General features: G+C 44.9%; 1 protein-coding gene across 1 annotated transcript in view; it reads left to right on the top strand.

Moving 5' to 3' along the window:
- The window catches only part of poll (polymerase (DNA directed), lambda), a 28,311-nt gene that overhangs the window by 9,195 nt on the left and 6,733 nt on the right, over window positions 1–12,383 (top strand). Inside the window, exons 6-7 of the mRNA XM_043712919.2 lie at window positions 5,179–5,307; window positions 11,746–11,914. Of these exons, the coding sequence (XP_043568854.2) occupies window positions 5,179–5,307; window positions 11,746–11,914 (298 nt within the window). The remainder of the gene's footprint in view (window positions 1–5,178; window positions 5,308–11,745; window positions 11,915–12,383) is intronic.

Below are 12,383 nucleotides of genomic sequence, written 5' to 3'. Positions count from 1 at the left end.
CTTAGCATGGCCAGTTCACCTGACCTGCACATCTTTGGACTGTGGGAGGAAACCGGAGCACCCGGAGGAAACCCACGCAGACACGGGGAGAATGTGCAAACTCCACACAGTCAGTCACCTGAGGCGGGAGCTGAACCCGGGTCTCTGGCGCTGTGAGGCAGCAGTGCTAATCACTGTGCCACCGTGCCGCCTACTTGTCACTACCTTCCACTCCAAAATTACCCATTTATTGCTAATCTCTGTTTCCTGTCTTGAACCTATTCTTCATCCGTATCATCATTTATTTTTATTCATTCATGGGCTGTAGACGTCACATTGGGGTGATGGGAGGGACTCCTCCACCCCAATAGAATTTGTGACGTCACTAGGCTGCATTAATTGCCCAGAGAGCAGTTAGGACTCAACCACATTGCTGTGAATCTGGAGTCACATGTAGCCCAGACCAGGTAAGGATTGCAATTCCCTTCCCTATAGGACTATAATGAACGAGATGGGGTTTTTCCTGACAATCATAAAACATAGAACATTACAGCGCAGTACAATGCGCTTCGGCCCTTGATGTTGCGCCGCCCTGTCATACTAATCTGAAGCCCACCCTTCCTACATTATTCCATGTACGTCCATAAGCCTGTCTAATGACGACTTAAATGCACTTAAACTTGGCGAATCTACTACCGTTGCAGGCAATGCATTCCATACCCTTACTACTCTCTGAGTAAAGAAACTACCGCTGACATCTGTCTTATATCTATCTCCCCTCACTTTAAAGTTGTGTCCCCTCGTGTTTGCCGTCCCCACACTTGGAAAAAGGCTCTCCCTGTCCACCCTATCTAACCCTCTGATTATCTTGTATGTCTCTATTAAGTCACCTCTCAACCTTCTTCTCTCTAACGAGAACAGCCTCAAGGCCCTCAGTCTTTCCTTGTAAGACATTCCTTCCATACCAGGCATCTTCCTAGTAAACCTCCTCTGCACCCTTTCCAAAGCTTCCACGTCCTTCTTATAATGCGGTGACCAGAACTGTACACAATACTCCAAGTGTGGCCGTACCAGAGCTTTGTACAGCTGCAGCATAACCTTCTGGTTCCGGAACTCAGTCCCTCTATTAATAAAGGCCAAAACACTGTATGCCTACTTAATTATCCTGTCAATCTGGGTGGTAACTTTCAGGGATCTCTGTACATGGACACCGAGATCTCTTTGTTCATCTGCACTCCCAAGAATCTTACCATTAGCCCGGTACTTTGCATTCCGATTATTCCGTCCAAAGTGTATCACCACACACTTGTCCACATTAAACTCCATTTGCCACCTCTCAGCCCAGCTCTGCATCCTATCTATGTCTCTCTGCAACCTACTACATCCTTCATCACTATCCACAACTCCACCGACCTTAGTGTCATCTGCAAATTTACTAACCCACCCTTCTAAGCCCTCATCCAGGTCATTTATAAAAATGACCAACAGCAGTGGACCCAACACTGACCGCTGCAGTATGCCGCTAGTAACTGGACACCAAAATGAACATCCGAGGGGCAGGAGAATCGACATTTCCGCCTCATCTTCCGCCTAGGAACCCTCCAACCACACGGGATGAATGTAGATTTCTTCAGCTTCCTCATTTCCCCTCCCCCCACCATATCTCAGTCCCAACCCCCGGATTCAGCACCGCCCTCTTGACCTGCAATCTTCTTCCCGACCTCTCCGCCCCCACTCCCTCTCCGGCCTATCACCCTCACCCTCACCTCCTTCCACCTATCGTATTTCCAGCGCCCCTCCCCCCCTACCTTTTATCTCAGCCCACCTGGCACACCAGCCTCATTCCTGAACAAGGGCTTATGCCCGAAACGTCGATTCTCCTGCTCCTCGGATGCTGCCTGGCATGCTGTGTTTTCCCAGCACCACATTTTTCAACTCTGGTGTCCAACATCTGCAGTCTTCACTTCCACCAAGATGAACATGTTCCAACAACTACAACCCTCTGTTTTCTTTCAGCAAGCCAATTACTGATCCAAACTGCTATGTCTCCCACAATCCCATTCCTCCGCATTTTGTATAATAGCCTACTGTGGGGAATCTTATCGAACGCCTTGCTGAAATCCATATACACCACATCAACCGGTTTACTCTCATCTACCTGTTTGGTCACTTTGTCAAAAAACTCAATAAGATTCGTTAAGACACGACCTACCCTTCACAAAACCGTGCTGACTGTCCCTGATCAGGTTATTCTTTTCTAGATGGTTATAAATCCTATTTCTTATAACCTTTCCCAACACTTTACCAACAACTGAAGTGAAACTCACTGGTCTGTAATTACCAGGGTTGTCTCTACTATCGTTTTTCAACAAGGGAGCCACATTTGCTATCCTCCAGTCCTCAGGCACTATGCCTGTCGACAATGATGATTTGAAGATCAATGCCAAAGCCTTGGCAATCTCTTCCCTTGCTTCCCAGAGGATCCTAGGATAGATCCCATCCGACCCAGGGGACTTGTCTGTTTTCACACTCTGCAGTATTTCTAATACCTCTTCCTTGTGAACCTCAATCTCTTCTAGTCTAGATGCAAGTATCTCTGTGTCTTCCTCGCCAACATTTTCATTTTCTATAGTGAACACTGTCAACAAATATTTAGTGCTTCCCCTATCTCCTCTGACTCCACACACAACTTCCCACTATAATCCTTGATTGGCCCTAATTTAACTCTCGTCATTCTTTTATTCCTGACATATCTATGGAAAGCCTTAGGGTTAACCCTGATCCTATCTGCCAACAATTTCTCATGTCTCCTCCTGGCTCTTCTGACCTCTCTTTTTAGGTCCTTCCTGACTTCCTTGTAACCCTCAAGCGCCCTAACTGAGGTTTCACATTTTGTCCTAACATAAGCCTTCTTCTTCTTCTTGACCAGGGATTCCACTTACTTAGTAAACCATGGTTCACACGTTCTATATCTTCCTCCCTGCCTGACAGGTACATACTTATCTAGGACACACAGGAGCTTTTCCTTGAATAAGCTCCTCATTTTTAATGGGCTCATCCCCTGCAGTTTCCTTCCCCATTTTACGCTTCCTAAATCTTTCCTAATTGCATCGTAATTTCCCTTCCCCCAGCTGTAACTCTTGCTCGGTGGAGTACACCTATCCCTTTCCATCACTAAAGTAAACCTGACAGAATTGTGATCGCTGTCTCCAAAGTGCTCACCTACTTCCAAATCTAACACCTGGCCAGGCTTGTTACCCAGTACTAAATCTAAAGTGGCTTCGTCCCTCGTAGGCCTGTCTACATACTGTGTCAGGAAGCCCTACTGCACACATTGGACAAAAACTGACCCATCTATAGTACTTGTACTGTAGTGATCCCAGTCAATATTTGGACAGTTGAAGTTCCCCCATGACAACTACCCTGCCTCTCTCACTCCTAGTAAGAATCATCTTTGCTATCCTTCCTATCGAGAATCATCTTTGCTATCTCCCTATCTGCTCCGACTCCACACACAATGTTTTCATGGCCGTCATTAGACTCTTACTTCGAGATATTTATTGGATTCAGATTCCACCATCTGCCATGGCAGGACTTGAACAGTGATCCCCGGAACATTACTTGGATCTGTGGATTAACAATTCAGTAATAATATCACTAGGTAATTGCCTCCCCAAATTGGACTTTTTCACTTTCTATCCCAGTGAATAGTTCTATCATCATGTTATGTCATTTTTTTTCCTAAAGGGTCTTTCACGAAAAGATTTTTTATTAATCCCTTCTCATTGCACAAAACCAAATCGAGGATAACCTACCCTTGAGTTGGTGTCTCGATGTATGGTCTAAAAATCCATCTTGTGCACACTCCAGGAATTCATCCACAACAGTTTTATTGTTACTGTGGTTTACTCAGTCTACATGTAGATTAAAATTGCTCATGATTGCTGAAGCACCTTTGTTGTATGCATCTCTAGTTTTCTGTTTAATGTCATTCCCAACTTCACACTGTAGTTTGGAGGCCTAGATACAACTCCTACCAATGGAGTTGTTGTTTCTTAGCTCAACTCAGACTGATTCCAAATCTAAATTTCCTGAGCTGATTGCACGTCTCTGTAACACCATCATCTTCTTTTCCATTTTTCCTGTCCTTCCTAAACATTGAACATCCTTGTTAAATTCTCAGACTTGGTCACCCTGCAGCCATGTCTCCATAATTGCTATCATATCCTACTGCAGTAAAACTATTAGTGTTGTTAATTCGTCTATTTTGTTTTGAATGCTCTGTACATTCAGATGTAGCACCTTTAAACTTGTTGTTTTGATATTTTGCACATTTTATTTGTATTTGCTGCTAGCCCTTTTTCTTCTGCCTTTCCAGTTTTGCTTTCCACTTGTTTATCTTCCATTTCCATGTTTGTTTTCCTCACTCTTGTCTTCCCACTCAGTTTCCTGTCCCCTGCCACTCTAGTTTAAATGCAAAATGGATAAGGGGTGCAATGTTCGGATGGCTGTTGGTCTGACATTCTGGCAGGTATGGACAAGTGTTATCTCTGAGACCTTTGCAAACATAATTTCCCCATGGAAAACAGTGTCATGGATTCCTTCAGACACTTTTCAAGAGGACAATCCGGTTTCAAACTTAAATCATAATAAGGATTTTTCCAGAAACAGGAGAGCTGAGCTGGGAAGCTCCTTTGCTTCATCAGGCTGGTCATCAACTACTCCAAACAATATCCAAAGTAGAAACTGAAAACTGACAGTTATGAGCCCAGTTGGGTGAATTCCAATAAACAAGCAGTTATCACAAGACGTTTGACAACCAAAAAATGCCTCATTAGGATGGGTGTTCCAATGTCCTTTCATTGACCCCTTAAAAAAAGTCTATGTATCCATAATCCTTCAAATTCAAGCCCACAAAATGATTAAAAATGAAACCTTGATAGCAAATGCACTATTTTCTTTCTTTCTTTAAAACTTCCAAATGGTCAGAGAACATTCAGTCATTCAGTCCAGTTTTACTAACTCTTCATCCCATTTACGGGTGAGATCTGTTTATTTCTACCTGAAACACATTACGCTTCCATTCCACGATCTTGTCTACTCACTCTGTTCCTTAGAAAAGGAGAGAAGTCTGATTATTGCCCTTTTCCTATTTTTACATTAGGTTGAGAAGCTTTAACACTTAAACATGTTTTACAGGGATTCAGAACTTTGGATGATATTCAGATGAAAGCTAGTCTGACTAAGCAGCAGACAATTGGCCTCAAGCACTATCATGATTTCCTAGACCGAATGCCCCGAGAAGAGGCTGGGGAGATTGAAAAGACGGTGAGTACTAGCTGGTTCTGGTTATAAGCATATGATTGTTGCCATTTTGCAATGGTGTGGTCAATCAGAAGAAAGAATCATTGAATTTTATAATGTAGATAAAGGCCATTTTACCCAACACCCCTGCGTCTTCTCTCTGATAGAATTCTTCCTCATTTCTCTATTTCTCATCCACTGTGTCTGAAAGAACTGTTCACATCTCTTACCTTATTCTCCCCCCTCAACCCCATACAAGTTGAACTGTGGTGCTTTGTTTTCTAATTTGTGGACACACTTTGATGGGATTTTAGAATATGGGGATGTGATTTGGGGAAGTCCAAGCAGTCGCCATTTAACACTACTCTCCTCCTCCTGGCTGCAATCATTCTCACTTTGAGTAACTTTTCCTTCAACTTCACTCCTTTCAAGTGAAAGGTGTTGCTATCGGTATCTAGGTTCTAGCTGGGCTTGTCTTTCCCTTTCTCGAGTTCTCCATCTTGATTTCTAGTTATATTTATGGTTATTAATAACTAATATTCATTCTCTTCCTAATGAAGTGCTTATGCTCGAAACATCGACTCTCCTGCTCCTCGGATGCTGCCTGACCTGCTGTGCTTTTCCGGCACCACACTCTTCAACTCTGATCTCCAGCATCTGCAGTCCTCACTTTCTCCTCATATTCGTTTCAAGCCCACTGACTCCCAGTATCTTAATCAGGAAGACCAAATATCAATTTGAGAACTTCTTTGCAGAATTCTTTGTTCTGTCTGCAAGCATTTCACTGAGCTTCCAGCTGTCTCTTTGTTTAAATCTCCACCTTGTTCTCACACTGACATTTCTGTCCTTAAGCTAGTATACTGTTCCACTGAGACTCAATGTAAGCTTCAGAATACCATCTTATCCACTTTATAGTCTTTTTGACTCAATGTTGAGTTCAATAATTTCGGACCACAATCTGTTCTGCATTTTGTTATCTTTCAGGGTTTCGTTTTTATCTTTCAACTAGCAATACCTGCTTGCTGGACATCTTTTGATTCTTTGCTCCTTTACCTGCCCTATCTCCATTCCCTTTGGTTCCGAACGATTAACATTTCTGTCATTCAATCTCACCGTTCACCAGCCTATCACTGATCTTCCCCATAATTGTGCAATCCACCCTTTGCTCAAAATCTATTACCTCTTTAACTTTTCCCAGTTATGATGAAAGGTCACAGTACTCAAGCATTGGCTGTTTTTCATTCTTGGCAGATGCTGCCAGAACTGTTGAGATTTTCCCATCATTTTCTGTATTTATTCCAGGATTTGGGAATTTGGAGGCAGAAGTTGGGGATATATGAGGTGGATTGAGGATGTTCTGCAGGACAGAGGATATTGAGTCAGTGTTTCAGATACAGCCCGAGCTTTGAATGTTTCTGGGGAGGGGAATGTGTTGGTTGGGATTTGGGGATGTCAAAACACAGATTTCACCATGGCCAGTTGTAAAGTTTTACAGTTTTAAAAAATCTTATGGAAGCTTTTCTTGAAAAATCCAAGATGGCTTTTATATTGCTCTTCAAGAAAACAACCCACCCGTCTAGCTCTATAAAGGCAAAGTCACCAAAGTTCCAGAGGAATATAGGACTGCTCTCTCATTAGAGAGAGATGACTGGTGGTGAGTTTAACCTGAGGGTCACTACATCCTAAGGGTGAGATTCAGAAGGTGGGACCTTAAAAGGTAATCTCAGCTGTACAACCAACTGTCCTTGCCCCTCCTGTCTCTCTCACCTACTTGCTATCGCCTCTGTGTCATAATCCACGCTGATAACATCCTCCTCCATCTCATCATCCCATCTGTCAATGTTTTCACTTTTATTTTTATATGTATTAATTCATGCGATATGGGCATTAATGGCCAGACCTGTCTTTGTTGCCCACCCTAATTGGCCAGAGGGCAGTAAAGAGTCAACCACATTGTGGTGGGTCTGGAGTCATATCGAGGCCAGTCCGGTTAAGGTGGCAGATTTCCTTCCTCAAAGGGCAAAGATGGGTTTTTCCGACAATCAAGAACAATTTCATGGTCATCATTGGATTCATATTTCCAAACTCTTATCAAATTCAGACTACACCAGCTGCCATGGTGGGATTCAAACCCATGTCCCCAGAACATTAACTGGGTCTCTGGATTAATACCATTAGTGTTAATACCACTAGGCCAAGGCCTCCCCACCTCTGAAATATCTGACTACTTATCCAACATGCAGTAATTTCCTCCAAATAAATATCAACAAGCCTGAAGCTTTCTCTAATACCATCAGCTCCACCCCATCTCAGCTCATCTGCTTCTGAAACTCTTTGAATCCATGCCTTTGTTACCTTTTGCCCAGATTATTTCAATTCTTTGCCTACCAGGCTCCCATCTTCTAGGAGAAAGTGAGGACTGCAGATGCTGGAGATCAGAGCTGAAAAATGTGTTGTTGGAAAAGCGCAGCAGGTCAGGCAGCATCCAAGGAGCAGGAGAATCGACGTTTCGGGCATAAGCCCTTCTTCAGGAATGAGGAAGGTGTGCCAAGCAGGCTAAGATAAAAGGTAGGGAGGAGGGACTTGGGGGAGGGGCGTTGGGAATGCGATAGGTGGAAGGAGGTTAAGGTGAGGGTGATAGGCGGAGAGGGGGTGGGGGCAGAGAGGTCGGGAAGAAGATTGCAGGTCAAGAAGGCGGTGCTGAGTCCGAGGGTTGGGACTGAGATAAGGTGGGGGGAGGAGAAATGAGGAAGCTGGAGAAATCTGCATTCATCCCTTGTGGTTGGAGGGTTCCTAGGCGGAAGATGAGGCGCTCTTCCTCCAGGTGTTGTGTTGCCATGGTCTGGCGATGGAGGAGGCCAAGGACCTGCATGTCCTTGGTGAAATGGGAGGGGGAGTTAAAGTGTTCCACCACGGGGCGGTTGGATTGATTGGTGCGGATGTCCCAGAGGTGTTCTCTGAAACGTTCTGCAAGTCGGCGGCCTGTCTCCCCAATGTAGAGGAGACCACATTGGGTGCAGCAGATGCAGTAAATGATGTGTGAAGAGGTGCAGGTGAATTTGTGACAGATATGGAAGGATCCCTTGGGGCCTTGGAGGGAAGTGAGGGGGGAGGTGTGGGCGCAAGTTTTGCATTTCTTGTGGTTGCACCTTCCCCCTGCATCCGCAAGAAATGCAAAACTTGCGCCCACACCTCCCCCCTCACTTCCCTCCAAGGCCCCAAGGGATCCTTCCATATCTGTCACAAATTCACCTGCACCTCTTCACACATCATTTACTGCATCTGCTGCACCCAATGTGGTCTCCTCTACATTGGGGAGACAGGCCGCCGACTTGCAGAACGTTTCAGAGAACACCTCTGGGACATCCGCACCAATCAATCCAACCGCCCCGTGGTGGAACACTTTAACTCCCCCTCCCATTTCACCAAGGACATGCAGGTCCTTGGCCTCCTCCATCGCCAGACCATGGCAACACGACATCTGGAGGAAGAGCGCCTCATCTTCCGCCTAGGAACCCTCCAACCACAAGGGATGAATGCAGATTTCTCCAGCTTCCTCATTTCCCCTCCCCCCACCTTATCTCAGTCCCAACCCTCGGACTCAGCACCTCCAAGGCCCGAAGGGATACTTCCATATCCGTCTCAAATCCACCTGCACTTCCACACACATCATTTACTGCACCCGATGTGGCCTCCTCTACATTGGGGAGACAGGCCGCCTACTTGCAGAACGTTTCAGAGAACACCTCTGGGACACCCGCACCAACCAACCCAACCACCCCATGGCTGAACACTTTAACTCCCCCTCCCACTCCACCAAGGACATGCAGGTCCTTGGCCTCCTCCATCGCCAGACCATGGCAACACGACATCTGGAGGAAGAGCGCCTCATCTTCCGCCTAGGAACCCTCCAACCACAAGGGATGAATGCAGATTTCTCCAGCTTCCTCATTTCCCCTCCCCCCACCTTATCTCAGTCCCAACCCTCGGACTCAGCACCGCCTTCTTGACCTGCAATCTTCTTCCCGACCTCTCCGCCCCCATCCCCTCTCTGGCCTATCACTCTCACCTTAACTTCCTTCCACCTATTGCATTCCCAAAGCCCCTTCCCCAAGTCCCTCCTCCCTATCTTAGCCTGCTTGGCACACCTTCCTCATTCCTGAAGAAGGGCTTAGGCCCGAAACGTCGATCCTCCTGCTCCTTGGATGCTGCCTGACCTGCTGCGCTTTTCCAGCAACACATTTTTCATCTGCCATCTTCCATTCAACATCAGTTTGAGGCGAATCAAAACTTTGCCGCCTGTAGCTCAACTTATACCCATCACCCCATGCTCACTGACTTACTAACCTGTTTCATGACCTCTTGTTTTTAAATTCTCATCCTTGTTTTCAAATCCCTCCATGGCCTCACTCCTCACTATCTCTGTACTCTCACTTCAATCTTATGTTTACTCTGCAGACTCCCAATTTAAACTCTTCAGCGTCTCTGATTTTCATCACTCACCATTGGTGTCTGTGGCTTTGGCAACTGGGCCACAGGCTCTAGAACACCAGCCATAAACCTCTGCCTCTCTACTTCGCAAGGCATTTCTTAAAACCTGCATCTTCAATCAAGCATTTCATCATAGAGGCATCGTCAACGAACCATTGAGGTCGAACACACAGAAAAAGGCCCTATGACCCATGAGTCTGTGCCAGTCAGAAACATTGTAATCCCATTTCCAGCATTTGGCCTGTTGTCTTGTATGCTTTGGCATCGGCACAAGTGTACATCTAAATACTTATTAATATTATGAGGATTTCTGCTTCTACTATCCTAACAGGCAGTGAGTTCCAGATTCCCAACATTTTCTGGATGTAAAGATGTTTCCTTACATTCCCCCAAACCGTCTGTCTCTTACCTTAAATGTATGCCCCTAATCATTGATCCCTCCATTAAAGGAAAAAGTTCCTTCCTGTCTACCCTATCTCTGCCCATCATTATTTTATACATTATACATGTCATTCCCCTCAGTCTATGCTCCAAGGAAAGTAAACCCAGTCTATCGAATCCCTCTTCATAATTTAAACTCTCCAGCCCAGACAACATCCTTGTCAGTCTCCTTTGCAGCCTCTCTAGTGCAATTACATCCATTCTATAATGTACACACAATATTCTTGCTGTGGCCTAACCAACATTTTATATAGGGTTAAAGTGTAACCTCCCTGCTGTTAAACTGTATGCCTTGTCTAACAAAGGCAAGAATCCTGTATGCCTTCTTAACCACATTATTTACCTGACCCACCACTTTAAGGTCCCTTTGAACATCAGTACTTCAGAGGTTTCTACTGTTCTTCATGTATGCCTTTCCTTTCTCTGTCCTGACCAAGTGTGTCAACTCACACTTATCTGGATTGAATTCCATCATCTGATTAAATATCTCTTTCTGGCTCAATGTCAACATTTTATTTGATAGTCCTTCTGTTGGTGACTTTGTTTATGTTCATGTGGACACAACAGTTCAGGCTGTTAATGTTGCAGAATGGGGGAATATACCAATCCTTCCCACAAAACAGGTGACACCAAGGCAAGCAAGAGCAGCTCAGAGTCCTCAGGTTTTAAATGAACTTGGTAGGGAATCCAGGAGTATTTAGTACAGATAAAGGAAACTGTTAAAGGCTATCCTCTAATAGAGGTATATAGTCCACTGTGATTGGCAGATCCTGCTGAGCTTACCCACACACATGCACAGCTGACCCAACAGTTGTCACAGGAACAGCAAGAAGCTCAAAACCATGGCACCCACTGTGGAGTATCAGACTCAAGGAATGTTGCTCAGCAGGAGGGAAGGGGTGCAGTGTGTCATTCCCACTTCACTGTGCAGCGTAAATAGAGAATAGCCTCCTATCCAGGATTGGATGAGCAAACACCAGCTCAGTGCACAAATCAATCAGAGGACTCAACAGTTGTCAGTTTGAGGGGAGCAGAGGCCATTGTTCAGTGATAGGATTACTGACAGCAATGACTGCGCCCTTATTGAGGCTGTAAGGAGTTGAGAAAGGGACTAACAGGATTATACCATCTATCTGTATGTCAAATGGATTAGCTAGGTTTGACTGAAGCTCTCCAGAGTCTTTCAGCTGCTTCACAATCAGTGGCTTCACTGCAAAATCTCAGCATCAATATGTTCAGAAGTGACCATTTAGGAACACTTTGAAGGTGGAATCGAGGGAAATTACTAGTTGCAATTGAGGAGGCAGGAGTTAAGGAGCTTTGATGGGAATGAAGGAAGATCATGAGACAGAAGAGAGAGAGTGCCAAAGATAAGAAACAGGAGAAACAGCTGAGAGTAAGCGAGTAATTATCAGTAATCCAGTGTCAGCAGAGATGGTCATCAGCAGTAATCCAGTGTCAAAATGGAAAGGGGTGTGAACTGTGATCCAGTATTTCTTATTATCAGTGTTTATTATCTTTGATGTCTAGGTGAGGGACATGGCTCAGTCAATCGATCCATCCCTGATTGCTGTAGCCTGTGGCTCCTATCGACGTGGAAGGGCCACCTGTGGTGATGTAGATGTCCTCATCACACATCCGGATGGCAAATCGCATCGTGGTGTCTTTAGTAAGATCCTTGCAGGTCTGAGGGACACAGGTAAGTGTGACAAAAGAGTAATAGATACAGGCAGAATATCAGAACAAAGATGTTACCAGTGTTCTGTAATGGAGGTGAATCTCATTATTACTGTCCCCACCCAAAAAAAAAATGCATCTTTCGTTTGTTTAGCCTCAGGTCTGATGTATCAGAGAGCAATCAGGGATCATCAGTCATTCCTGGGAATTGTCACTGATAAGTTTCCTGGGTGGTGCACAGTTTCACACTGCCTGAGTGTTCTACAATCTCAGTATTTAATACAGTATGGGCAACTGTTTAAGGTTGGAATTTAAATACATTGTGGGAGCAAATCATCCAGAAGAAGTCTCAGCAGTTGCTGCCCTGTAGGTGTCTGATGTGGCAGTAAAAGGAGCTTATTCTGCATCTAATCCCAGGCAATACCTACCCTGGAAGTTTTGGATGGGGACATTGTAGAAAGAGCTTTACTTTCAGTTTAATCAAAGGAGCT

This window comes from Chiloscyllium plagiosum, unplaced genomic scaffold (assembly GCF_037043375.1).
Source record: "Chiloscyllium plagiosum isolate Xiang-an unplaced genomic scaffold, Cpla_swu_hap1 HiC_scaffold_22, whole genome shotgun sequence".
Classification (NCBI taxonomy): domain Eukaryota; kingdom Metazoa; phylum Chordata; class Chondrichthyes; order Orectolobiformes; family Hemiscylliidae; genus Chiloscyllium; species Chiloscyllium plagiosum.
This window is presented reverse-complemented; position numbering and strand designations above follow the sequence as displayed.